This window comes from Zerene cesonia, chromosome 29 (genome assembly GCF_012273895.1).
Source record: "Zerene cesonia ecotype Mississippi chromosome 29, Zerene_cesonia_1.1, whole genome shotgun sequence".
Lineage (NCBI taxonomy): Eukaryota > Metazoa > Arthropoda > Insecta > Lepidoptera > Pieridae > Zerene > Zerene cesonia.
This window is the reverse complement of record NC_052130.1, coordinates 4,070,837-4,097,000: the sequence shown is the minus strand read 5'-3', so window position 1 is coordinate 4,097,000 and position 26,164 is coordinate 4,070,837. Positions and strand designations below refer to the sequence as shown.

The 26,164-nt window shown below is 32.5% G+C and overlaps 2 protein-coding genes across 2 annotated transcripts; both read left to right on the top strand.

Moving 5' to 3' along the window:
• The first annotated feature begins 10,223 nt into the window (after positions 1-10,223).
• LOC119838025 (myrosinase 1-like) lies at positions 10,224-13,775 on the top strand. The gene is made up of 6 exons (XM_038363837.1): positions 10,224-10,308; positions 10,752-11,324; positions 11,678-11,920; positions 12,230-12,381; positions 12,901-13,142; positions 13,628-13,775. The coding sequence occupies exons 1-6, from the start codon at positions 10,224-10,226 to the stop codon at positions 13,773-13,775; spliced, it is 1,443 nt and encodes a 480-aa protein (XP_038219765.1).
• A 575-nt stretch (positions 13,776-14,350) lies between these two features.
• Positions 14,351-21,806, top strand: LOC119837801 (serine/threonine-protein kinase pelle). The gene is made up of 10 exons (XM_038363563.1): positions 14,351-14,536; positions 15,815-16,037; positions 16,490-16,569; positions 16,824-16,901; positions 17,543-17,708; positions 18,323-18,460; positions 19,194-19,320; positions 19,884-20,048; positions 20,737-20,930; positions 21,419-21,806. The coding sequence occupies exons 1-10, from the start codon at positions 14,417-14,419 to the stop codon at positions 21,592-21,594; spliced, it is 1,467 nt and encodes a 488-aa protein (XP_038219491.1). The 5' UTR covers positions 14,351-14,416; the 3' UTR covers positions 21,595-21,806.
• The last annotated feature ends 4,358 nt before the right edge of the window (positions 21,807-26,164 follow it).

Below are 26,164 nucleotides of genomic sequence, written 5' to 3'. Positions count from 1 at the left end.
GAACCCTCAATATAAGCACACAACGACAAGCTATGTATAAACTAGCCAATCGAAATGTACTTAAAGTGATGGCTTCTGATCATCTTCTACACACAGCTGATATTATTGCAACTCATGAAAGTAGACAATGTACCGCTTTATATAAAAAGTGAAACAGTATCTACTTACACGAGCAACAAATTATTCTTCCTTTCTGCGTCATATCGTCGAAGATTATTTGTTTTAAACGTAAGTAAACGTTGATCGACTTTAAAGCAAAAAGCCAATCAATGTCTACTTAGGCTTACAACAAAATTAGATGAAATCGTAGTCAGTTTTTCTCACGCCTACAAGCAGATTCTGTCCAGGTTGACTGCTATTACAAACTGAACAGGGTCTACTTAAAGACGTGAAATAAATAATTTATATCATGACGATTTCAATATAGTAACAATTGCTGGAACTATATTATGATCTATAACATATTGGCCAATTTTATACTATGCGTGGTACGTTTTTTCTCCAAAGAATCTTCCTTGTGCCTTGATAAAAACGTAAAAATAATTTCCAAATTAAGGGAGCCGTTCTCGAGTTTTACTCTCAGTAACACATTTAGCTATTCAATTGTATTTAAACATATTAATACTGGTAAACAATTTCATACATTTTTGTTTAATTAAGCCAAAGGGAATAGACTGCAGCTGTTTCTGTTAACTGCAATAACTTCTGTTATTTCGTCTTACCATTTTCCAAGCTTACGATTGTATAGGTTTGATTGTTCTCAACTTAGTTTCAAGTAGACTTCAAACGGCTTAATAAATACAAAACAAGCCGGACGAAATCTACTTAAATCCACGTTAGACCAATTCTAAAACTCTTTTTGTTTCGTTTAAAAAATACGTACAGACGAACACAGAACCTTCTAGTTTTTGGATGTCGGTTAGAATCAAACACTGTTCACTGCACCCACTCACATGTTTGCCATAAATTTGAGTAGGAAAAGAACGGTTTACTGGAACAAACCGAACAAGACCTACTTAAAATCATAGCAAACTATCACCAACTCGAAAATACGATTTCAAATTATTTCACATATCCAATGAAACTCAATGAACCAAGTTCCAACTCAGATCCTGTTATGATATTTAATGTTTGAATCTTTTCAGTTTTATAGAAAGGTTTAACTCATTAAGGATGCGTTTTAGACAAACAAACAAATCTTAATTCGATTGTTTACGTTTTGCAGTGTTTTGTTAGAAATGACTCTGTACGTAATTAGATTTATTATATTGCTAATTATTTTGTTTAATCATTTAATCACTTTATTTGTCTTTGCAAAAATTGTTGTAATGGTAAATATATTATGGTGACTTTTTACAACCTATAATTGGCTTTGCCTATGTGTTTTTATGCGTGCATGTTTGTATTGTATGTATATTGCTTGGGTACCTCAATCCAACAGAAAATTGGCGTGAAACAGAAGCTATTATGTTTCGTTCGGTGTATAGGGGAGCCGAAAGCCCATGTCCTTTTTTCACCCTTCCTGGTCCATTCCTATTCTCATCGTTCATCCTCTCTTATTCCCTTGTCCAACAAGCTGTCAAAACATTTGCAAAGACATCATCTCTGCAAATGTTCATGGGCGGTAGTTGCTTACTATAAGGCCATCCACCCGCCCGCTAGCCCCGTATCATATAGTATGGTTTGATCTTTAATGGAAAATACATATGATTTTTATGACTATTTTAATACCTAATTTATAATAATTGAATCATTTCTGTGTAAGCATCCACTGAAAATTGCAGCATCTAACAATACAAATTTTCAATTACTTTATGAATTTAAGCTTAAAGTTAAACGTATTGATACTGTACCTATTGATTTGTTTTTTAAAACATATTTATAATTATACATTTTGAGCAGATCAATAATTAAAATATAACATGGTAGTTTAGAGATGATATATTTCTGTTCCCGCTAAAAACAAACCTAAGCAACGGTTGGTACGTTCATAAAACAGATGGGCGACCAATTTTTTTTGGGCCTATCTCTTCATCTTCTTATATATAAAATTCTCGTGTCACAATGTTAGTCTCTATACTCCTCCGAAACGGCTTGACCGATTCCTCTGAAATTTGGTAAGCATATTGGGTAGGTCTGAGAATCGGCTAACATCTATTTTTCATACCACTAAACGATAAGAGTAAGGCAGAACAGCGTTTGCCGGGTGCAGCTAGTATTTGTATAAAAAACTAGAGTCGCCAGTCTGAATAATCTTGATCGAATTCATTTAACATTGTGTGTAGTGATATTTGCATATTTTTATTAGAGAATAGGTCGCCCCGATTTCTTTACAGTAGTCGCTTTTCTTTTGCAGTTCTTCAAATTTTTTAACTTATCATCCGGACGGACATCACGGACATATTCAACAAACCAACAAACTTTAAAATCTTGTCATCGGTTCTTGTTTGATATTAAGTACCTAACAAACACAACTTTCTTTTATATAAATGGATATACACCTATCCGTTTCTGTTAACAGTAAATTACAGTAATTTCTACTTTCGATTGAAAAAGGGATCAGGATCAAATTATCTTTACACTCTACAGAGTATAAAACAATGTCGCTTTCTCTGTCCATATGACCCTATGTATGATAAAATCTTTAAACTACGGAACGGATTATGATGGGGATTTTTTTAAATAGATATAGTGATTCAAGAGGAAGGTTATATGTATAATAACATTTATTAAACTACTCCGATAATTACGCATCCGCAGCCGCGGGCAAAACCTACTTAAAAGTAAAACAACAATTTTGTTTTTTTGTATTTATTAGTTATCGACTTATCTCTCATAGCATATGGATATAGGCTTGCAAGCATGGAACTCACTCTAAAATATAAAGATAACTGTGAAGGTTAGAAAACAGACCACAGTTTTACATACACAGAGCAAACAAAGCATTTTCAGTTTTCTTTTTTTCTTGTAGGAAATTAAAAACTATAACTAAGAGATATCAATAAATTACTCCAGCAAATTTCCTTCAATAAAATACAGTAGCACGCATTATTTCACGTCGATTTTATGTGGGGATGCAGTAACTTCCCATATACAAGGTGGATCAATTCGCGGCGAAGATATTCAATCATTTACAAATAAGTTAATTCACATAGATAATATAAGTAATTAGTAAATACAATTCTATTCAATAAATTCTACATAGATATCTTCTAATCTTCAAGTCTTCCAACGTGAGCTTGCATCTTTGTTATCTTCTTATCAGTAGGTATATAGTCAAGCGAGTTCATTTTGCGATCGTCAAAACGAGCAAACACACACACTGCCCGTTAGTGACGGTCACAAACCAACTTCGCTAACTAAATGTTTGTTTCTGTGTCCAATAGTAGTCATCTATTAAAATTTTAAACATAAAAAAATAAAAATGCGTTATAAAACAGTATCTCTTTCTGTTTTATAAGAGCTTTGGATAAAACTTTACACGTAAAGAAATACATAAATTAATTGATTAAAATTAGTTTGTATTTAGAACACGCTTTCCCTAGTTAGAACTAGTGCCTCTGTTAAAACTAGAATAAAGTAACGTAAAAAGACTAAATTTATTACTTATAATATAATATATAACAGAATATAATAGGACTCATATTATATATTAGCATATAGGACGTAAGCAAATTTAGAAATTTTTTCTAAATAATGCATATACCGAATTAAATAATATAAGTAAACATTATAATGAACACATTGTAATAATAATTTAGCTCAGTCAACTAATCTGCTAATGAAAGTCATTAGGCTCAATTGTTTTAACCGAGATCATAGAATTTAATATGAATAAGTCAATATACATTTTCTACCCTTTCGCTATTATTTTGTACATTTATTATAGCATTAGTGTAGGAGTATTATAATATTATGTACGTTCAACAAAAAGGTCGGAGTGTAGCAATACTCCTTTCAGCGTAGTAAGCGCTAGACAAATTAAAAAGCCCTCTCTGTTTCCCACCCAAGAATAAGCACTGCCACAGATAATAATAACATACTATACTGCGTTAAGAAGCGACGGTAAACCCCCATAATTCGACATCTACAACTGAAAGTTTTGATGTTATTATCCATGATGGTGGTATTCGTTCAGATAATAATACAAATATTATCTTATAATTCTAATCGTCTTCGAATTATCTGAACTAGTCAAATTTAAATGGGACCACATGGGAGGTACCAACATTGAAACAAAAAAAAAATAAATATAAACGGTTTGTTTTTTCTCACTTTTTCAATATGAATTTGGATTTCAAATAAAATATTGTAAAAATAAATGTCAAAATACCATTACATTAAAACTTAAAAGTAGCTGTAGCTGTCGGGTTTTCTCAATGAATACTAATTGTAGTATACCTATTCATACCTTGCCCATCATCTACGTATATATGAAATATTAATCTAGGTTAGGCGTAGTTACTACAGACGTGGATTTTCTTCGTCTTCGAGCGCTGTAAAAAATAAAGTTTCAAATTAACTTGTTATGTTAATATTAAATAAATGATAGATACCTAAATAATATAATGACTAAGTAATTAGACCATTCCCGTATTTTTTTTAAATAGATTGAATCCAATATAGATGTTTTATAGACCCCAAACCAACCAAAAAAATTATATTTATCTAATTATCTGCTTATCTTTTTATTTACGGCAATATGCGTATTAAACGCATCCCAAGAGGATAAAATTATAATTATTAATATGTTTTCTTTCTGAAACGAATGGATCGTTGAAGGTCGGTTTAAATAAAAGCATATGTATAATAATGAATAATAAGATGCCTTCCACACCGTTGTTTGAACAAGTGTCTCGCGTTGGACACATTGAAACGAGTATCGAAATTGTTAAAATGCCTTATTTTAATAAAATGTTATATGAACATGGAATACAACACCCGCATACTGCAATTTTGCAGTATACGCTAATGTACACGAAATTGATACTATTATTATCTATAATTAATTATTTGATTATTAATTTGATTATTATATTAGATATTAAAATAATTAGATTATTAAAATCTTATAAATAACAAATGTTGTTCGAGTTTGACCTTAGACCACTGAAAGCGCTGGATTTGTAATAAAGGGAATTTCAATGAGAAAGCCTATTGCACTGAATGATTCCGTAATGTGTTTAAAATCCGTTAACGTTCGAAAAATTTTTGAATGTAAAATATACATTTTTTAATTTTCTAATTATTTTCTTAATCTGCTCCAACCAAATACTAACCTGTCTGTCTGCGGAAGAAGGCAGATTTATCTAATCACAGCCGCGCCGCTACAAATAAAAACTTAAGAATTCTTACCATCTTCTTGATCAAGCACAAATTGAATTAATGATAGATCTGATTCAGTAGAGGACTGAGGCTGCACTGAAGTGGATATTGTCTGTGGTTCGGCAATGTAGGTCTTGAGTACAGCCTTCGGTTACAGGGTTGTAACGGATTGAAAATAAATATTAAAATAAAACTAAAAACACATTTCATGATAGAACCAACTAAATTATCTCATTATTTTAAAGAAGAGAAGTAATGAAATTATTTGATCCTGTCAACCCTGCTCAGGATAATAAAATAAAGTTAGAATTGAATCTGTTCATTTAAAGTGACTTAAAACGGAGCCTGAAGAGTCGGTTATACATAAACATACATTTAAAGCTTCATTTTATTAGCATTAATTCTATCAACAGTTATATATTTGTGTAAAAAACAACAATGGGTTGGTTATTCAATCTGTAAAACACAGCACCGAAGGATTTAAATCATAATTTCGTTGCTGGATTTTCTGTGCAGAAAAAAACTGCTTCTAACCGGACAGAGCCCAAGTGTATGGTGCTACCCTTTAAATTAGGCAATACATTTGCAGAGACCTTACGTCTACAAAAGTTCATGAGCGGTGAGAATCGCTTACCACCAGTCGATCCACCAGCTCATTTTCCCGCTATTCCAAAAACGAAACTTAACTTGTATAAAAGAAATTAACAAGAAATAACAAATTACTTTGCATCTAAATTTACAAGTACAGCCCTGCCCGTATGTGGTTTTGTGTGTGTTCAAGTGTCTTCTATATTTGTTCTAATTCCTGCGTAACTATAACTCGAAGGTACCGCTCATTAAGATGTATTTCATCACAATAACTTTTAAGATATTAATCCCATGAAAGTTCTAAGCCATTTGCATGTTATTTACAAACACACGGCACCTTTGTGTATTTGTAAAAACGTGTTGTGAAAATCTATGGACATCTTTACCTCTAGCGTAGGCGTAGACAGGCTTCTTTTGGTGTTTTGGGGGCAATGATATATAATAAATTGTTTTGGGGAATTTAATTAAGTGAAACGACTGAATGTCTAAAAATAATAACCCTTATAAGCCAGAAATACACTCGTAAGGAATTTTAGGAGTCATTTATGGATTATTGAAACAATATAATAGGTTTTTCTAAGAATAAATAAATAATTTACTATAAAATATATGGCACATAAATATAAAATAGGTCGCACATACTATATTAACATATCCTAACATTTCGGATGGTTTGAACCCCTAAAACCTGGCTATACCACCCACGTGTGTATTTAATGTTATAATACAATTGATGATGATTGATTGAATGTATCAATCCTACTCTTTAGGATTTTCAATATTCTATTAAAAACATATTATTCTTATATTTCATTGAAAGTATGCAAAAATAGCCAATTGAACAACCATAATTAATATGAAGCTTTTCTTGAGTGTGGGAGTCGAGGATGCGCCACACCCCACAGAAATTCCACGTGCTTTGTTACTTTGTTTAGTATGGTGAAGGAGTTGGAGGTCGGTATCCTTTTGATTTTCCTTCCCAATACTAGCCTTTATTCTCCTCATCAACGTTTCTTTACAAACCTTCGGCAATCCATTTTGAGAGGAGTAGGCCTCTACCAACGTTCATGGGCGGTGGCAGAAAAGCTTATAAACTACATTTCAATGCTTATTTTAGGCTAACATATGTTTATCTAAAGTTGTTAATTTTCTATAAACTAAATTCCACGTCCGAATTTCAGATTCATCTAAAACTTCACGACGATAATGTAACGTTCAATTAATGAGTCAATAGGGAGTTTTATATCCCCATCGACTTTTATTTGTATTATATTTTCTTCTCTTTTTATATATTTCTTGTATGTTATAGCAAAACTCTCGTCTGTTATATTAAACTATACATTTTACTTGCAAAGCAATTGATTTTTCAATTTATCTACACATGTGGATGACATCACCACTGCTTAAAACGGTGAAAGAAAACATCGTGAGGAAACCGGCATGTCCAAGAATCAACGACATGTGACCCAGCGTGGTGGATTATGGCCTGAACCCTCATAGGAGGCCTGTGTCCCAGCCGTGGGAACGTGTATGGGCTGATGATGATAATGAGAGCTGTGTTTACTACTTAAATCATGCCTTATAGATACAGTTTGTATCTATAAGGCAACGTTAAAGCAAAACGTACACCATTTGCCGTATATATTACATTTCCGTTTCAATATAATCAAAACTTACAAGAAAATTCTTAAACTTCTTTGTTAGACTTAAGTGTGTAAAAGTTTTGTTTCTTTCAATATTCATTTAAACAAATAATTAAAGAATAAGTTGGGAGGAAGGAACAATTAATTTATTATTAGCTGTGTTAGCTAGCTCATTTTAGACAAACAATTTCAAAAGGTTCCATTTTAATTTTATAACTTTTTTAATTAGCTAATTTTACATTTATCGGTAATTTAGCTAAGATACATATTATAATATTATGTCCTATCTATTACCAAAATCTTATAGGAGTTTTTTTGTATTAATTGTGCATCAAGATACACAGGTATGAGATCTCTACACAAAAAAAAAATATATTATTATTATTCTAATTAGTTTTCCGCCTGCAATATTTTCATCATCATCAATCGATGGCATTTTTGTGTAAAAATAGAAGAAACAAAGAATTATTTATAATAGTAACACTTTCGTTGGAATAGAAAAAAAGGATGGATTGTAGATTATCAAAAACTATTTAAATGTGTGATTAATTAAACAACGTGAAAAGGAAAATTTTATTTATTTTCTTTTAAATAACATCGACGCAAGAACAGAAAAAACGTATAATGAAATGTCGGCGACCTTTACTTTAAACATGAATTTAATGTATTATAGACATTGCTCCATTAGAATTTCACTTGCATGGATATCACTATAATACACATAACCCAAAATCTATTTAATCGATTATTATAACTACAAGCGACAGATCCACAGTTGTTCAAATACTGTTACTCATAGACCTCATTTCAAACCAACTGTTATAATGTAGAAGGAATAAGAACATGTAGGTTTTTACATTTTAACGCTTTTTTATAATGTAAATTGAACGAGTTTAATTTAAATTAGTTGAATAAAACTCTACCATTGCTTACTTTCTATTAATCGTAATAACATGGCCCCTAGTACCGAGGCACCCAGACAGACTTTTCCTTTCTTTCCCTTATCATTCCCTGCCTATATTTCTTACCCTTTAATGACAGCAATCCAATTACAGAGACGGAAAGCCTCTGTTAATGTTCATGGGCGGTGGTAGGGTTTACAATTTGGCGACCGACCAGCACCTTGCCGACTGTGATATAAAATTGTTATTTCCTACTTCTTTAGTATTTTTTTTCTACGATGATACTCAGGATACAAGTAGGTAAATTAAATAGGTAATTTCAATTGCGGTGTAAAACCGCGAAATTTTAGATGTTGTGTCATCAGATGTTATAGGTATAATATGTATTACAATAACACAAACCTACAATCCTTGCTCTATATATATATTCTAGTAGGGTTCGCGTTGCTATAAATTGGTGACAATTTGTTTTAGTTTAAATACCCAGTAACGCAATTCGCTTCGAGCATCATCTACGTAAGGCAAGATTACATCTTCCTTAAAACTTATGATTGTCAAACTTGGATACTCACCAAAAATTTAGGTTCTTAGGTTAGCGTTCCATAAATGTAGGGTTTGCCAAAGTGTAATGGAAAGAAGCTACATAGTGCACAAACTGAAGCACAAAGTGAGAAATAGTGACATAAGATAGACGATCAAAAATAGCAACAAACTGGTACCCCATAGATGTAAAGCCGAATTCGGATAGACGTTACAGAGGTCGAGCGTCGACATCATAAGCACAGCAGGTGCAGCGTGGTCCAAAATAGCTAATGGTAGAATTAGTTGGAAACGTTCGGAAGAGGTTTTGGCTGCAGGACCAATTCTTACACGAAAATAGACCAGAAAAAAAAATAAACATAAGTTTGTTAAGTTTAATTGTAAAAAATAGCCTAAAAATTATAATAAGTGCACATAAAATTTAAAATTAGGTAATAGAATTTTTTATGTAAATCATTAGATGCACTAAAATAAAACGTTTTCATTTATTTATTTCAATTTATTAATAGTCTCATAAATATGTCGTTTTATCTAAAATGAATACAATGTAAATTATTCAGTATTTAACGGTCATGAAAAGTAATTTCGGTTATCACATGTATTTAAATTATACATTTCAATTACCTGCTTTTTGCTTACTGGTTGTGTTCATTTAAATGAGGTGATAATGTTCGTAAGTACTGTAGAATGTTATAATATTATTAGTTATTTAAACACGCTTGCGACTTTCGCAACGGGCTGCAAACCAAAACCATATTTAAACTTTGTTATATTCCTCGACTAACCTCTTGCTTTTTATCCCGGCTTATGAAACAAATTCCGTCACAATACGTTTACCATTCGTGTAGTGCAATTCTGGAATTTTCTCCACACAACTGTAAGATCAGCGCGAAGTTTAAACTCTACATTCATTGTGAATTTTTCATAATTTATTATTCTAGCTAAATCTTATACATAGTATATAAAATAATAAAGTTATCTATGCACGAACGTAATTCATATATATCATATTATGTTATTTATGATATAAATGTCGAATATTTTATTTACTTTTCCTGTATGTTCTTACTTAATTGCCTTGTTTGGGACAAAATTTTTTCGAAATTTCAGTACTAAGGTGAATTGAGAGGGCAATGAAACGATTAAGCTTTAAACACACATTCTTATTTTACACTAATATACGTTAATTATTTTCTTTAATTTTCATACATATTTTAGTGGAATCATGGCAGGTAGAAAGCTTCCAAATAATCTGAAACTCGGTGTGGCAACATCTGCTTACCAAATCGAAGGCGCCTGGAATAGTGATGGTTTGTGAAAATGTTTCTTATATATCTCAATTTTGAGTTGTTTACAACGATTAAATATTAATAGAAAAATGGTATTCTATGGGTATTTTGTAGTAGGTTCTAAACTTAATATTTAATGCTACAAAATATAAAATAGATGCTTTTGCCCTCATGGGGATAATATAAAGTTTACATAATATGTGATGATGATGTGGGTCCTTCATCATCATCATCATCATAGTGACTATCCGCAAATTTCTGTCCCATTGGTCCTGGAGTTTGAGCTGTTCATTGATAGATCAGTCAGCCACCTTTCCGTTTTATATATTAATAAGATAAAAAGTATATGTATAACAAAATAACATTATATATAAAGGATTACAATTTATCTGTATCGAAATATATCGCTCTACCCTACACCCACAATTGATTATATGTTTAATACAATAAATGCCTAATTTTAGATAAAACTCCAAGCATTTGGGATGTCATGTGCCACCAGCCAAACAATATCGAAGATAATACAACAGGAGACGACGCGTGCAAGTCTTATTATTTCTACAAGCGTGACATCGACATGCTGAAATTTCTTGGTGTAGACTTTTACAGGTTTTCCATTAATTGGACCAGATTATTTCCTAATGGATTCACGAACATAACAAGCTCTGCTGGTCTTGATTATTACAACAATCTTATAAACGAACTACTAGCGAATAACATAGAACCAGTAGTGACAATGTATCATTGGGATTTACCGCAAAAATTACAGGATTTGGGTGGTTGGGCGAATCCTTTGATAGCATATTGGTTTGAAGACTACGCGCGAGGATTGTACAAACTGTTTGGAGATAGGGTTAAGACGTGGATTACAATAAACGAGCCACATCAAATAGCGGTGTTTGGATGCGGTATGGACATGCTAGCTCCCAGAATAAATTGTCATGGTATCGGTGAATATTTAGCAGCTAAAAATATTTTAATGGCGCATGCTAGGGCTTGGCATATATATGATGAGGAGTTCAGAAAATCCCAAAATGGTAAATGTGCTTTTGATAAAAAATCCCGCGCTTCCGATAATAAATCATTCTTCTATAAAAATGTGTGCTAAAAATGTTAATATTAATATACATAATAGGCAAAATTTCTGTATAGAGAAGTAGATTGTAAAAACTGTTAAATTTTAATTTAACTCGCTACAAAGCTGTATGTATTTCTGTGAAGTTATACTGAGAATTCGCTAATAAGTTAGCTCATCATTTCACAAACCAATGGTTAAAACCATTCATAGATTATAATCTACCCAAAAATAGTGCGCTAACTTGTTTCGTAACACTATTTTTCAATAGATTAAAATCTTAGTTACATAAATAATATTAAAAAATAATTTTAGGTGTGTGCGGAATAGTAATAGCGTCCGATTTTGCTCAAGGAGCTACAAACAATATAAAAGATGTAGAAGCCAGTGTAGATGCTGTTGAATTCCATATAGGGCTCTACAGCCATCCAATATTTTCTTCAGACGGTGATTTTCCAGAACGTGTTAAAAGAAGGGTCGCTGCTAAGAGTCTAGAACAAGGTTATCCAAGGAGTCGTTTGCCCGAATTTACAAATGATGAAATAGAATACCTTAAAGGTAAAACAATTTATGAATACGATGCCATATGAATCTTATCAATATTATAAAAGTAACTCTGTTTATTTGTCTTTACGTAACGTATGTAACGGTAACGAGAACTGTGTGGGAAAAACTCCGCGATGTTTATTTTATACTTTTGACTGCGCGGACGAAGCCGTGGGCAGAAAGCTAGTTTAAATTGAATTAAAAAGACCAACGTCAGTAGAAGTATCAAAACTGAAAATTTGTGACACACTATAAGAAAAATAATTCAGTGGCTATAATATAAGTATTAATAAAAAAGTAACAGAAATATCTCTGTCTCAGGTACTAGCGATTTTTTTGGATTTAATCATTACACTACATACTTTTATACAAGAGCAAACTATGAATCCAGTATCATTCCTTCATTTTATGATGACATTGGCGCCAAAATAGTCGAAATGAACTTTGAAAAGGGGGTAACATTTCAATGTACGGTAACTATCATTCACTTTATTCGTAACAAATATTAGAAGTTTCTACGCTTTTTACGTACGCTTTTAAGTCTATACTAATTATATAAAGATATACATAACAGATTAATGTGCATTAAGCTGAAGAGTTTGTTAGTTTGAATGCGCTAATCTCAGGCACTACTGGTTAGATTTCTAAAAGTCTTTCAACGTTGAATATGCACGTGATATCTGAATGCTAGAGTGGTAGGCTTTACACACATATACAAGGGAAGCCAGTGCGCACTGTTAGTACTTATAACAAATAAATGGTTTTCAAATTGAAACGAGGAAATGCAATAAGGTTGAAATTATTACCATACCATAGCACAGATTTTTATCTCCAATGAAATAAAAAAAGTCTTGGTTTTGATTAAAACAAAATTAAAACAATGATTGACATTAGATCTTCAATTTTCGCATACAATAACAGCGCGGACACACATAATTTAGTTCTTTACTGAACGCTATACAGATATTTATAATTACATTTGGTAATAACAGATCGTACCTAAAGGAATAAGAAGAGCTTTAAACTGGGTAAAAGATACGTGTAATAACCCAAATATTATGATATTTGAAAATGGCTTCGATTCATACGGGGGATTGAATGATTTGAACAGAGTATCATATTATAGACAATATTTCGATGATATTTTGGATGCAATTGAAATTGACGGCTGTAACATAACTAGATATACGGCTTGGAGTCTAATGGATAATTTTGAGTGGGCCTCTGGATCTAGGTTTGTACGATTATTTAACAATATTATTAGTATAATATTATGTTATCCGTTCTATTACTTAGGGGTCATTCATAAATTACGTCACACGTAATAAAGGGCAAGTAGGGTGGTATAATAATACGGGTAGGGTATCACCAAATTGTGACATTGTGTTATGTGACAAGGCTAACAGGTGGTAAAAAGACTTTTTGACGTCACATGTTAAGTAATTTAAAAGGTATGTACTAAGGTGTGAAATTTAACGTTTGCGAGATTAATCAAAATTTCTTATTTTAATTTTTCATAAATACATGTATAAAATTTGAATAGTGTTAAGTCATAATATAATGAGGGAGGTAGTTCTTAAAATGTGGCAAATCTGTGACCTATGGTTAGAAGAGGTTAGATTTCCTGGAAGTCCTAAATGATTTATTATACCTTGTATAGTAATATTTTATCTGTAATTATACAAAAAATATGTAAGTAAAAGGAATTTTTTTTTTCAGATTAAAATTTGGCCTCTTTCAAGTTGATTATGATGATGAAAATCGTAAGCGTTCACCTAGGTGTTCAGCAATATGGTACAAACAATTGATATCAACAAGAACCCTAAATCTTAATTATGTTCCTTTGCTTGAAGACATTTGTTTTTAATTAATTTTAAACATTTCATTGTTCAATAAAGTACTGATAACAAAATCATTATGATCTTGGATGTTTGATAATCAATAAAATATTGTAATCATGACCATATGCGAGTACAAAATGTTGATTTTTTATGAACCTTGTGAGCACAGAGTAAGTAATATTAGCTTGTAAGCTTCACAGACAGTGCGGCCGTGACCGTTGATTCGAGAACGTCACGTAAAGTGTGCTGGACTTCTTTTATGGCGATTTAGGCGTCACATTATTTCAAGTATAGTTAAATGTGTGTTCGATCGCTTGTTGTCCCTAAAAACGGAAGTAATTTGAAAACAATAAATAAAAACTTTACACGATTCTGGCATTTCTGTACTTTAAAAACCTATTTTTTAAAGCATTAGACGAATAGGTGTACAGAAAGAAAAATTGGCATCAATTATATATGTAGCAAAAAGATTTAAAAAATATACAATCAACATTTTATTTAGTTATAGCAATTTTGAAAAGAATGTCAATTTGACAATGATTTGACATCGAAAACAGCTGTCCATGGTTCTCATTTGTCAATTTTACTCAGTTCAAAACAAGTACCTACGTTGTGAGAATGTCTTCATGATAATTTTAACCATATAATATAAATAAAAAAGTGTAAAATGTATATTTACGAATTGCCTTTTGAGATAAATAAAGAGTTGTGCAGATTATTAGATAACGACGACGATTGGAAGGAACTCTCCGGAGTTTATATGAAGTATTCAGCGTTTGATATTAATGTAAGTATAGTTTGGTCGGTATGTATCGTAATTTGTTGGGTGTTTCGGGTTTCCCCACACGCAAGCATATTATTCTTTGGATTTTCCAAAATAAATGTACATCTTTGCCTTAAAACCGTGTTCTATCGTAAATGTTACATGTTATGATAATTTTTCCTCATGGAATTTTGCGTAATTTAAACTTCAACCAAATATTGCTTCTGCTACCGACGAAGTTAAAATCGATATAAAACTGTAAAAATATAGCATAGCTTATTGAATGAACAAGTTATGAAATCTCTTAATTTTATAAATGCGATAGTATAAATGACTGTTTGTCTGTCTCTTATTCACGTCTAAACTACTAAAAAGAAACATCTCAATTGTATGATATTTGGTGCAGAGATAGCTCAAAACCCGTGAAAGAGCCCATAATAATTTGCATTAGCTACATGCCCATGCAAATGGATTGGACTTTGAGTATGAAAGCAAAGCTGAGGACAGAAAGCTTATTTCAATGTGGCATGAACAAATTGAATATCCAACTAATTAAAAACTATATAGCATGAACATAATATTGATGAAATACAGTCAGTATCTATGAAATAATATTGTTATTCTTTATCAATTGGATTATAAACAAATTGAACTCTCAAGGAAAAATTATCTTGAAAATTAAGATTGTTAGTTCAGTTCTCTCTAAAGTGTGTGTTAATATAATTATTGATAAACTTGTGTTCTACAAAATATATTTAGAAGAATAAGTAATGTATGTGCCCACAAAAGCTGAATGATATTGTTACTAATTTAACAATTTCTCTAATTGCATGAGTGCAATTAATGAAATTGTTAAAGCCTAGTTACATTTTACTATTGACTAAAAAAGAGATGGAGAATTTTAGAGAAGTTATACAAATTAATTAAAAAATTAGGCATACAATAGCCTTGTTAAATGAATTTGAATTTTGGTTTCAGTTTAACATTGAAAGATTTAAAATAATGTACTAAAAGTCCACAAAATAATGCTGCTTATACCTTTAAGTATATAAGAAAAATTGAAATATTTATATTTGCTATACAATATGGTCTAATAAATTTTCGTGATACAAATTTTAATTCCCTATTTTATGCAAATATTTGATTTTATTAATAGAATTTATCAAAATCTGTTTTACCTACATCATAGTGGCTATCTGCATATCATTGTATATAATAGTAGTTTGGGCTGTGTGTTGATAGACCAGTCAGTCAGTCACCATTGCATTTTATATATAAATTAATGTAGATGAACTTTTAAAGGAAATAGAACAAACCGCAAAACGCCAAGCATCGTCCCCAACAAATCAATTGTTCACAAAATGGGGTCAACAAAACCACAGAGTCGAGGAACTATTCATTCTTCTATACAGGATGAAACACATACCAGCTCTGAGGTGCTTAGTTCCAGTGGTTGATAGTCGCTTTCATAAGCTACTGCAAAAACATGACAGTAAAACTATAAGGGAGAGAAGTAATTTAATTGGTAAGTGCCAATGAAGTAATATTGCATGAATCTGAATCTAATTGCAGACAATACAAAGTTGTAGAGTTTGTTTGTTAGAATGTGTTTATTTCAGAAACTACTGCACCGATTTTCTTATTGTCTGGAGATAGGAAGAAGAAGAAGAAGGCTAGAGAGTGGCTACTTTTTACGCAGTGAAAAATCTCATATCCACGAAAAATTGTAATTAATTGTATAATCTCTATGGGTGAAGCCGCGGCCTATAAGCTTGTTATTCTATGAATCATTAATAATAGAGAATTGATTGTTAAAATTTCTAAGAATTGATGAGTAACTAAGTTCATGCAAATTTTGACAACAGGATAATATGAAAATAATAAAAGTAGCCATTTAATATTCATTAAACTGTTAAGGAACTGGTCAAAGCAGAATAAATGTGACTTTTCATTCATCGCAATGATTTATTTTTTTAGATAATGCAAATAAACAGAGCACGCAAAGAATGGATGGAAGTGAATCTTCGTTGCCCCTTCCTGTTATGCTTATTGAGAAGGTAAATATTATATATTTAATATGTATGAAATGTTAATTTCGAATTTAAAGAGAATGTGATCAATACAAGCATATTAATTAAAGTTGAAAAATTGTATCTAATTGCAACTGATGTTACAATGATAAATATAATACATTTTAAAATATATGATTGTAATAACAATTATTTTGAAATATACCATAGATGACAGTTTAAATTTTATGTAGCTCTTTGCTTATATAAAGTTATAGAGAAAAACATATATTTCTTTGCAGGGTGGCCATTTACCAACTCCGAGCCTCATTATGGTTGGTCATACAAATACAGATAATTCAAATACAGATTCTACAAAGGTAACATTGATTCTCATAGATTTTTTTTAATTATACAAGTAACCATAAAACATCATACATTTGTATTGCATTCAGTATGTGATATGACTATGACAATATTTACTTAAAGTATTAAATAAGAGAACCGATAAACATCCCATGACAATCATTATATAAACAAATTTTGAAAAATATCAATAAAAATTTCGAGATCATGGGTGGCAAGTGGTAAGGCGTCGCCGCGGTATTGCGAAACACATATGTTGGAATCCCGCCTTGTAATGATCAAATCTTTCCTACTCTTTATATTTTTCAAATATCTCAAATATTGCGTTTAATGCACTTAAAAACAAAAAAGATATATATCTACAATCATGTATTGTCCTCCAAACCATAATCTCTATATCTCTTCTCTATATATATAAAATTCTCGTGACATAATGTTAGTTACTGTGCTACTCAAAAATGACAGGACCGTTTCTCATTTCTCTTCATATCAGGTGGGTCTGAGAATCAGCCAACAGTGTTTGCCGGTTCAGCTTGTTTATTAAATAAATGACTTTACAATTTCTATTAGAAGAACAAAAAACATTGAATCGTATACAAAATTGACTACAAAAAATGGTTTGCATTTATTTATGATGCGTTTTTTTTTAATTTAGAACAGTTCAACGGCACAAAGCGGAAAGGGTGATGTGTTAGATGATGAGTTCCTGAAGAGTGTATCAGCTATACCAATGTTGAGGTATGAGGATCTACAGGAAGCCACAAACAATTGGAATGAGAGCAATTTGCTTGGCAAAGGCGGTTTTGGGCAGGTTTTTAAAGGTATTTTTTTTTTTCAATTTTTTTTAAGCATTTAAATGCAGTATAAGTTACATTGTATTTTTAAAGAATAAAAAAAGTATTGTCCATGGGATTATCAATTTTTTTTTTTTGATGATTAAGTACAGATAATATAAGTGGCGAGTCCCTTACTTGGGCAGAAAAGGCCACTGTGAGGTTTTATTCAGTACAAGTCTGACATAAATAGGGATAAAGTAAAAAGGTTGAGGTTATAAATGTTTTTAAAATGTAATTTTGTTACTGGAATTTTGAATGTCACAAATGAATGCAATCAAATTTAAAAACTCCTCCTTTATTTGGGTCCGTTTGAAAAAATAGAATAACTGTCTGTATATTTGCATTATTAATTTTCAAAAGAATGTTCAGAGGCATATCTGTGTGTGGGAAGGTATATGATATAAATAGATAATAAAAACCGATTTTGACGATACTTGTATGGTTATCTAAGTTGTCTTTATTTCCCAAAAATAAAAAAAACACATTTACATTGTCTTTGTAGATCAACATATATATTGAATCAACATATAGCTAAGAAATTGAAGATTTGTATGAAGCCCAATTACCTGACCTAAAGATTTCTGTTTTAAATTTTTCAGGGGAATGGAAGCTTCTTCCCGTCGCTGTTAAACGGTTGAGGGATAATGACGATAAGAACAAAGAATTAATTCGTGAAATGTGCCTCAATCAATATAGACATGATAATATACTGCCATTGTATGGGTATAGTTTGGGAGGCAAGTATTTTTTATTCCTTAATACTATCCTACTATATAATATTATAAATGCGAAAGTTTGTAAGGATGTGTGTGTGTTTGTTGCTCGTTTACGAAAAAACTACTGAATCGATGCAATGAGATTTGGTGCGTAGACAGCTGGGCAACTAGAATAACATATAGGCAACTTTTTATCCCGATATTCCTACGGGATACGGATTTACTCGGGTGAAATCGCCGGGCGCAGCTAGTTGTAAAATTAGTTAAAATATTAAAGCAGTGTTGGCTCAGTGAGGGTCTCGGACTTAAAATTGAAAATTCGCGGGTTGGAAACCAGGCGAACGGGTAGGGAATTAATTGATTTTTCAATATCTGTGCATGTGGATAACATCATCATTTCTCGAAAGGTGAAGGAAACCGGCATGTCCAAGAATAAAAAATTCGACGACATGTGACATCTGCCAACCCACACTTGGTCAGCGAGGTGAATTATGACCTGAACCCTCATAGGAGGCCTGTGTCCCAGCAGTGGGAAGATGTATGGGCTGATGATGATGATTATAAATGTTAAAGTGTGTTATAAAATACTCATAAGATTATTGTATTGTCACCAGCTCTTCATAAGTGTACCAAGCGTGAATTAAATCTGTCCGTTTAAAGTGGGTCAAAATCGAGACATAAAGAGGCGGTCTCATACAAATATAAATCGTGTATAAAAATATCGTTTTCAGGTTTATATCGTTACACTTTTCAGGGCCAGAAGCGTGTCTGGTGTACCAATTAATGGCCGGGGGGTCTTTAGAGCAAAGGCTCAGATGCAAGTCGCATCATCCGCCGTTGTCTTGGGCGCAGCGGTATAGAATAGCACACGGTGTTGCCAGGTGATTATTAGGAAATTTATCTAATATATAAAATTCCCGTGAGTCAATGTTAGGAAAGGATTGATGACTGGAAAGTAGTAATAGACTGTGAAGGGTGAAGGAAAGGAATTGGGCCTCCCACACCCCCACTCACCGTATTAGACACGATAGCATGCTATTATTTCACGCCGGTTTTCTGTGGGAGTGTGGTACTTCCCCGTTGCGAGCTGGCTTAATTCGTGCCGGAGCGTGCTCGACTCCCACATACAAGTCCCTATTACCTTAGCTATAAATGAATCCGATTTGATTTCCAGAATGTTTTTTTTTTATGTCATAGCGGGCAACTGAGCTGGTGGTTCGCCTGATGGTAAACGATCACCACCGCCCATGAACATTCGCAAAGGTAGTTAGTGCCTCTGCGAATGCGCTGCCCGCTTTTAATGGGTAAGGGAAAAGGAACGGATTCATGACAGGAAAGAAGGAATGGACTGGGACGGGTGAGGAAAAGGAAATGTTTGCCATTAGCTTAGAATATCATAAACATTGAACTATTATTAAAATAAAAGTCACTTCTTACCCTACAGAGGTCTCCAATACCTCCACACAATGGCTGGGACACCTCTGATCCACGGTGATATCAAACCAGCCAACATTCTACTGGACCAATGCACGATGCCGAAGATCGGCGACTTCGGACTCGCCCGGAAAGGCCCGTACGGTGAAGATAGAACGCATATGAAGGTTTCTAGGTACGTGTAGAGTAGCTTGAGTAGTTTACACTACTGCATCTTATGATGCTATATGTCGGATATATATTTTAAAGCATTATTTTTATTGAATTTAATTTTTAAAAAGGTGTTAAAGTGCTCGGAATTTAAATGAATGTGGGCTTTAATCTGCTTGCATGTCTCATTTAAGTAATTTATATTATGATAGACTAACTTCTCCACCTGGCTCTACGCGCTAGAGGGTAGTTGTTTCTTTTTTACTTTTATTTTACTTAGGGCATTTTGTGTTTTTTTTTTTATTTTTTTTTTAATTTCCTTCGTAATGTGTTACTTGAAGAGCAGATGTCCTCATTAGAGGGCTCGCTCTACATGTCCAACTTTGCCTGGCAACACATCCGCTTATAGCGAATACCGCTGATTGCAGATTAAATACCTATATATATGTAAGAAAAATTCTTCGTAATGTCATTTTCCTAAAGCAAACTGAGATAAATCCAAATAGTATATAATGTGCTCGAGTTACACGTGGTATAAACTAACCATCTTTCTATCGTATTTTCATTTATATGCTTAATTATTTATAGATAAATGGTGAAACTGTATCATGACGATTAAAAAGTGTTTCTAGTAGAAGTCATATTTGAACAAATAATCATTTGAGTTTGAGTTGGTGTTTTTGAATACAATTTTCGTACATTTCCTCTACCAGAGTGCACGGCACCCGGCCGTACTTGCCAGACGAGTATCTCCGATCGCGCTGTCTCTCTCCCGCCGTGGACGTGTTCAGCTACGGTGTTGTTATGTTGGAAGTTGCAACAGCTCTGCCGGCTATAGAGAGGGCCAGGAACATTATGTTGCTGAGCGATTATATGCAGCAACAGGCGAGGGAGGGGGTGGATTTTGGTGAGGAACAATTGATATCTTCAATACAAAGTCGCTTTACGCCGTCTGTGTGTCTGTACGCTTAGATCTTTAAAATTACTCGGCAGATTTTGATGGGGGTTTATATGTACATTAACAGAAATCAAACTTCTCTGAATTTAGTGCGTGCGAAGCCGCGAGCAAAAGCTAGCAATTAATTAAATTTATTTGTAAAGAAAAATTTACAATTTTTTTCTACTGTAAATGTGAGTTGTGAGAAAATAAACAATTTTTTTCTGCTAGACGCTCGTCCCGGCTCCGCCCGGATATCAATTTCCTGTTTTATCTCAAGGTAACATTTAATCGGGATAGCAAGTATCACCCAAGTCAGCTTATACCCTGTCTGTATACCAAATTTCATCAATATAATTTCAGCGTGATTGATGGACGAACATCCAAAACAAACAAAATATTAATGTAAAGTGTGAAATTGCATAGTTTTTATTATAAACCCATTACAATTTCCACAGCTACACTCGAAGATCCCATACTAAGAGACACTCCAAATGCCAACCCGCGTATGTGTCGTGACTTCATATCCATCGGCTTGCATTGCACGAAATACTTACGACAGGAGAGACCCACTATGCTCGAAGTGTACAAACGGCTGGACGCCATGGAGTTCCCTGGGAAACATTACGCTTGATAAAACTACCTTCCACACGCGGCTTTGCGCGCGCTACCTGGTGGAGCGATACCTTATAGCAATACGGGGAAAATGTTATCTAAAAACACTTAATTATTTTGATTTAGAAAAGTTTTTTGACTTCGTTCAGTTCCGATTTTGCGTGAACTGGGTGAAACTGGGTGAATGAAGTGAAATTTATTGAATAAAATAAAAGAAAATGAAAATAAAATATAAAATAAAATAAAAGAAAAATTTAATTACTTCGTCCAGGTCCGACTCTTTGTGTAACAAGGTTTCGTGTTTTGAATGAAACTAGCAATCCGCCCCGGCTTCGCTCGTGGTACGTTTTTTCTCGCCATAAGAACCTTCCTTGTGCCTTAAGAACACCGTTCAAAAATTTAGCCGAATTGGTCGAGCTGTTCTCGAGTTTTACGCTTATCAACACATTTGACGTTACATATATATGTATATATAGATAGATAGAAAGTAGGATAATCGGATAAATAATTATGTACTTATAAATATATTTATTCTAGATGACTACTGAAATAGGCTTCGAACAGAAATGAATTACTGGAAACTCGATTCTCATTATAATGATACAATAAACGATCGTTAATTAACCGACTTTCCCCGAAACAAGGAGGTTCCAGTGTTTGATTTTACGCGAGCATTATATTAGGAGAGGAGACTGACTGTCTCCCCGTGACCACGCTCGCTGTAAAGTGTTGGAAACATCGGCTTAATAATATAATGAATAAATCGCCTTTAAAATCCGTTAAAAAGTTTTTAATTTCTAAAGGAGGTTCTTTTTTCTCTTTATTTGAAATAATAAAATAAATTTATTGTCTATAAAATAAACAATTTGGTTCTTACTCTGTAAGCCTTTCAACCGATTGGCGTTAATATTTTATATAACTTTCGCTTGATTGTACTCAGTAGCGAATCGATATTTATATACAACTAGCTTTTGCCCCCGGCTGTGCACGCGTTAAATTCGGAGTAGATTAACACATGTTATTATGCATATAAACCTTCCTGTTGATCACTCTATCTATTAAAAAAAAAAACCATTGCGTAGTTTTAAAGATTTAAGCATAGGGAAAGATAGAGAAAGCGACTTTATTTTATACTATGCAGTGATGTTAATTACTTTTATTATATAAAACCTTTAAGCATCAAATTCTTTAGTTTTAATAGTCACCCAGTATAAGAGTATTGAAGTGCAGTGTATTTTAATAACCGTTTAATTCCTCTTGCCAAATTGTGTGTGTGATTTTTTATAACATAATTTACCTATTGGACTTCATTTTTCATGTTTAATAACAAATCATACCGCTTCATAAATGTAATGCTGTCTTATAACGAGATTTGTGATCATCTGAAATGAAAAATCGGTAGAATGTGTTTCTGGAACATTATTCATATTAATTTTAATTATTCATCTTTGCTGTTTTTTGCACTTTATTATGAACTTCCATTAATACCAGATTGGTTGGTTGAGAATGTTGCTTGGCAATTAGTCCGCCTGTTTTATAATCGGATTATTTGTAATATTATATCTTCTATTTCTGTTTTTGTCTGTACAAACTCCATCTATGCTTACTTGACGTATTGTAAAAATAGATGAGACTCGGAAATTTATTTCAATGAAGTATACATGCACTAGCTCTGACCCGTGGCGTCGCTCGCGGAGTACCCGTGTAAAAAGTAGCCTATGTGCTAATCCAGACTATAAGCTATCTCTGTACCAAGTTGCAGACATAACGATAAGCTGTTTTAAAATAGTAGCAAACGTGCATTATCCATCTAAATTTACGAACATTCGCGTTTATAATATTAGTAAGATATATACAATAGAAGTCGATAAATAATTAAACAATTTCCGAACATTTAAATGTACGTGTATTTTTTTCATCATCATTACTATTTTTATTTAATAGATTTAAGTATGTGTGCATACAGCCCTATACAAAAATGAACTTAGAACTGTCCTTAAATGTATTTGTCAATATTCTAGTCGGAAAACAAATCTTTAAGCAAAAACAAGCTTATCGTCATAAGTTTAAGGTTTAATCACAAAACCCTGACAATACGTTCCAATAGCAATAAATTAAATCCCTAAACTAGTTGGTCAACATTGACCAAAAAAAATCCAACCATATTCCTATGAGTTAAAGTCGGATTTACAAAACACCAGACGTCTAGTCTTTCTCGCTGATTCTGTTCGAGTGGATATTAATGATAACGAAGATAAAATCAATTCAATATAATGTTTATTACAAATTAAAACATAAACAACATAATAAAACTTTAATTCTTTGTATATTACTGTTGTCTATTATGTCTTTATTTGTTTATTATTGCATATTTAATAGTAGCTTTAAATCTTTTTTAGAAATAATATTTAATTTAACCGAATTATAGGATTAAGGAATGGAATCATAATATTGTTATATTTTTTGAGTTTGTATATTCAAGCGACTGATTACACCTTCGTAAAGTTTCATATTTTTATAATAATATACTATGTCAATCATATATAAATCATGATGTTGTTTTATTTTAGCCTCCGCTTCGTTTTTATCTTGTAGGCTCATCATCCGTCGAAACCAAAGCTGTTCTCAGTTGATTAATGTCATGACCTTTGATTCAATAAGATGAGGCAATGATTGTGGCCTTATGTGACGATAATAAAGCGATTTCAATCGCAGTTATGTTACTTGTAAATAATACTATACTAATATTAAAAAAGGTACTGGTGTGTGACGTTGTAGGGAGTTGTCTAGATCTATAGAACCGATTTTAAAATTATGAATTTATCTGCGAATTACTACGTTATGTTCGAGGGTCATAGGCTAAGGTGACCAACGCCGCCCATAAACTTTTCAACAATTACGAATACCTGGGCAGACGCACTGCCAACTTTAATAAATAAAGGATAACGAAAAATTGATGGTACGAATAAAGGGTAAGAAAAAGGATGCGGGCCTCCGGCTCCTTCACTCAGCGGACGAAACACAGCAAGCTACTATTATACGCCAATCTTCTGTGGGGGTGCAGTACCTTCCCCGGTGCGAGCTGGCCCACTTTGTGTCGAAGCGTGTCATGAATTTGTGGCTTAATTGCTCGAGAAAAAAATTGGTGACGATGTTTGCTACTGTTTTACACATTAGCATATTGTTTACATCAAAACATAAAAAAGATAAGGATCGTTAGTGAATAATAATTTAAATTACCGTGATTTTTTTGTTTGATAAGAAAATATCATATTATGTTACAGTGAGCATGTTGTTTTAAATGCCTCATTTATATATGTTTCTTCGAAATATAATGTGCAATTGAGGTAAATACATAGCTTGAACCAGAATCTTGTTGTATCTGGTATGAAATATTGTTATTTCTTTACTTTAATTTACGTAATTTTTTGGAACGGAAAATAAAACACACATACAATAGAAAACTAGACATTTTTCTATAATACACACGTTTGGCCGTTTAGCCCGTCGTATAATTAAAAAATTAAAAAAATGCTGTATTGACTCATCCTATTGATTTATCATTACAAAAAATATAAGTAAAGCACATATTAATGAGAGAGTAACTTTTATTTGACCTCGTGTCTTTAGCTATGTTCATTCTAAATTTGATTTTAAACTGATGCCGACCTGACCGATCTAGGTTAGTTTATTGTTTTGTTTAGCCACGGAAGCATAACAGACATTCAAACAGACTTCAGAAATTATCACATTAGACCTAATGTGATAAATTCGAATTCGAAACCAGACTGGTTCGGGTAGAGAAACTAGTAAGTTTTCTTTATAAAACGGGACAATAGAATTTAGGGAATACAATAGAGATTGCAACAGCATCACCAATAAAATGCACATAATATTTGACAGTATCGACGGCAATTACGTAGGTTTATGTCTGTGTAATAAATGATGAAAAAATTACTTTGTAACACATTTGGTTAATACGTGTTCCAAATAACCTCATGATTTACGAACTGGTTTGACATGACCTTCACGCCCTTTGCATTAATTAGATTTTCTAAAATATATTTTTATAGAGATATACATTACATATGTCGCCATAAGATTGTAAAAAATTATTTGATTAATGATATGGATTTTTCGAAAAAAATAATATTTGTTATACAGGTTGCAACGCATGTGCAATAGGCTCAATTTAACTTATAATTTGTAATACAAACGCTAATGATGTAAAAATATTTATAATAATACTATCGAGTTCGTTTTAAGAATATCTCAAAAAAACGTTTGTCATTAATGCTCCGCTTATATTGGTCGGTATTTTATATGGCCTTCCTGGATAAGTGGACTAGTCAACACCTCCAAATTGTCAGAACTACCAAATCAAAAACCAAAAACCATAGAAAGCACCAGCTTTAAAATAAGAAAAGAATAGACATAGACAAACATTTATTCACACACAAGAACACACACAACAACTAACAAAGAAGGCAAAACACACAACGTTGTACAGAAGGAAAAATATAAACACAGCCACGACAATTTAAGAAGAAAATAAATAATTATAAATCTAAATTACGATGCTGTTGTGT

Excerpts from the sequence above, each read along its gene's own strand:
- LOC119838025 (XM_038363837.1), top strand. The coding sequence starts at position 10,224 with ATGGCAGGTAGAAAGCTTCCAAATAATCTGAAACTCGGTGTGGCAACA. Across the intron at positions 10,309-10,751 it reads AGGCGCCTGGAATAGTGATG|ATAAAACTCCAAGCATTTGG; the intron begins GTTTGTGAAAAT and ends GCCTAATTTTAG. Across the intron at positions 11,325-11,677 it reads GTTCAGAAAATCCCAAAATG|GTGTGTGCGGAATAGTAATA; the intron begins GTAAATGTGCTT and ends AAATAATTTTAG.
- LOC119837801 (XM_038363563.1), top strand. The coding sequence starts at position 14,417 with ATGTATATTTACGAATTGCCTTTTGAGATAAATAAAGAGTTGTGCAGA. Across the intron at positions 16,038-16,489 it reads GGAGAGAAGTAATTTAATTG|ATAATGCAAATAAACAGAGC; the intron begins GTAAGTGCCAAT and ends TTATTTTTTTAG. Across the intron at positions 16,570-16,823 it reads CTGTTATGCTTATTGAGAAG|GGTGGCCATTTACCAACTCC; the intron begins GTAAATATTATA and ends ATTTCTTTGCAG.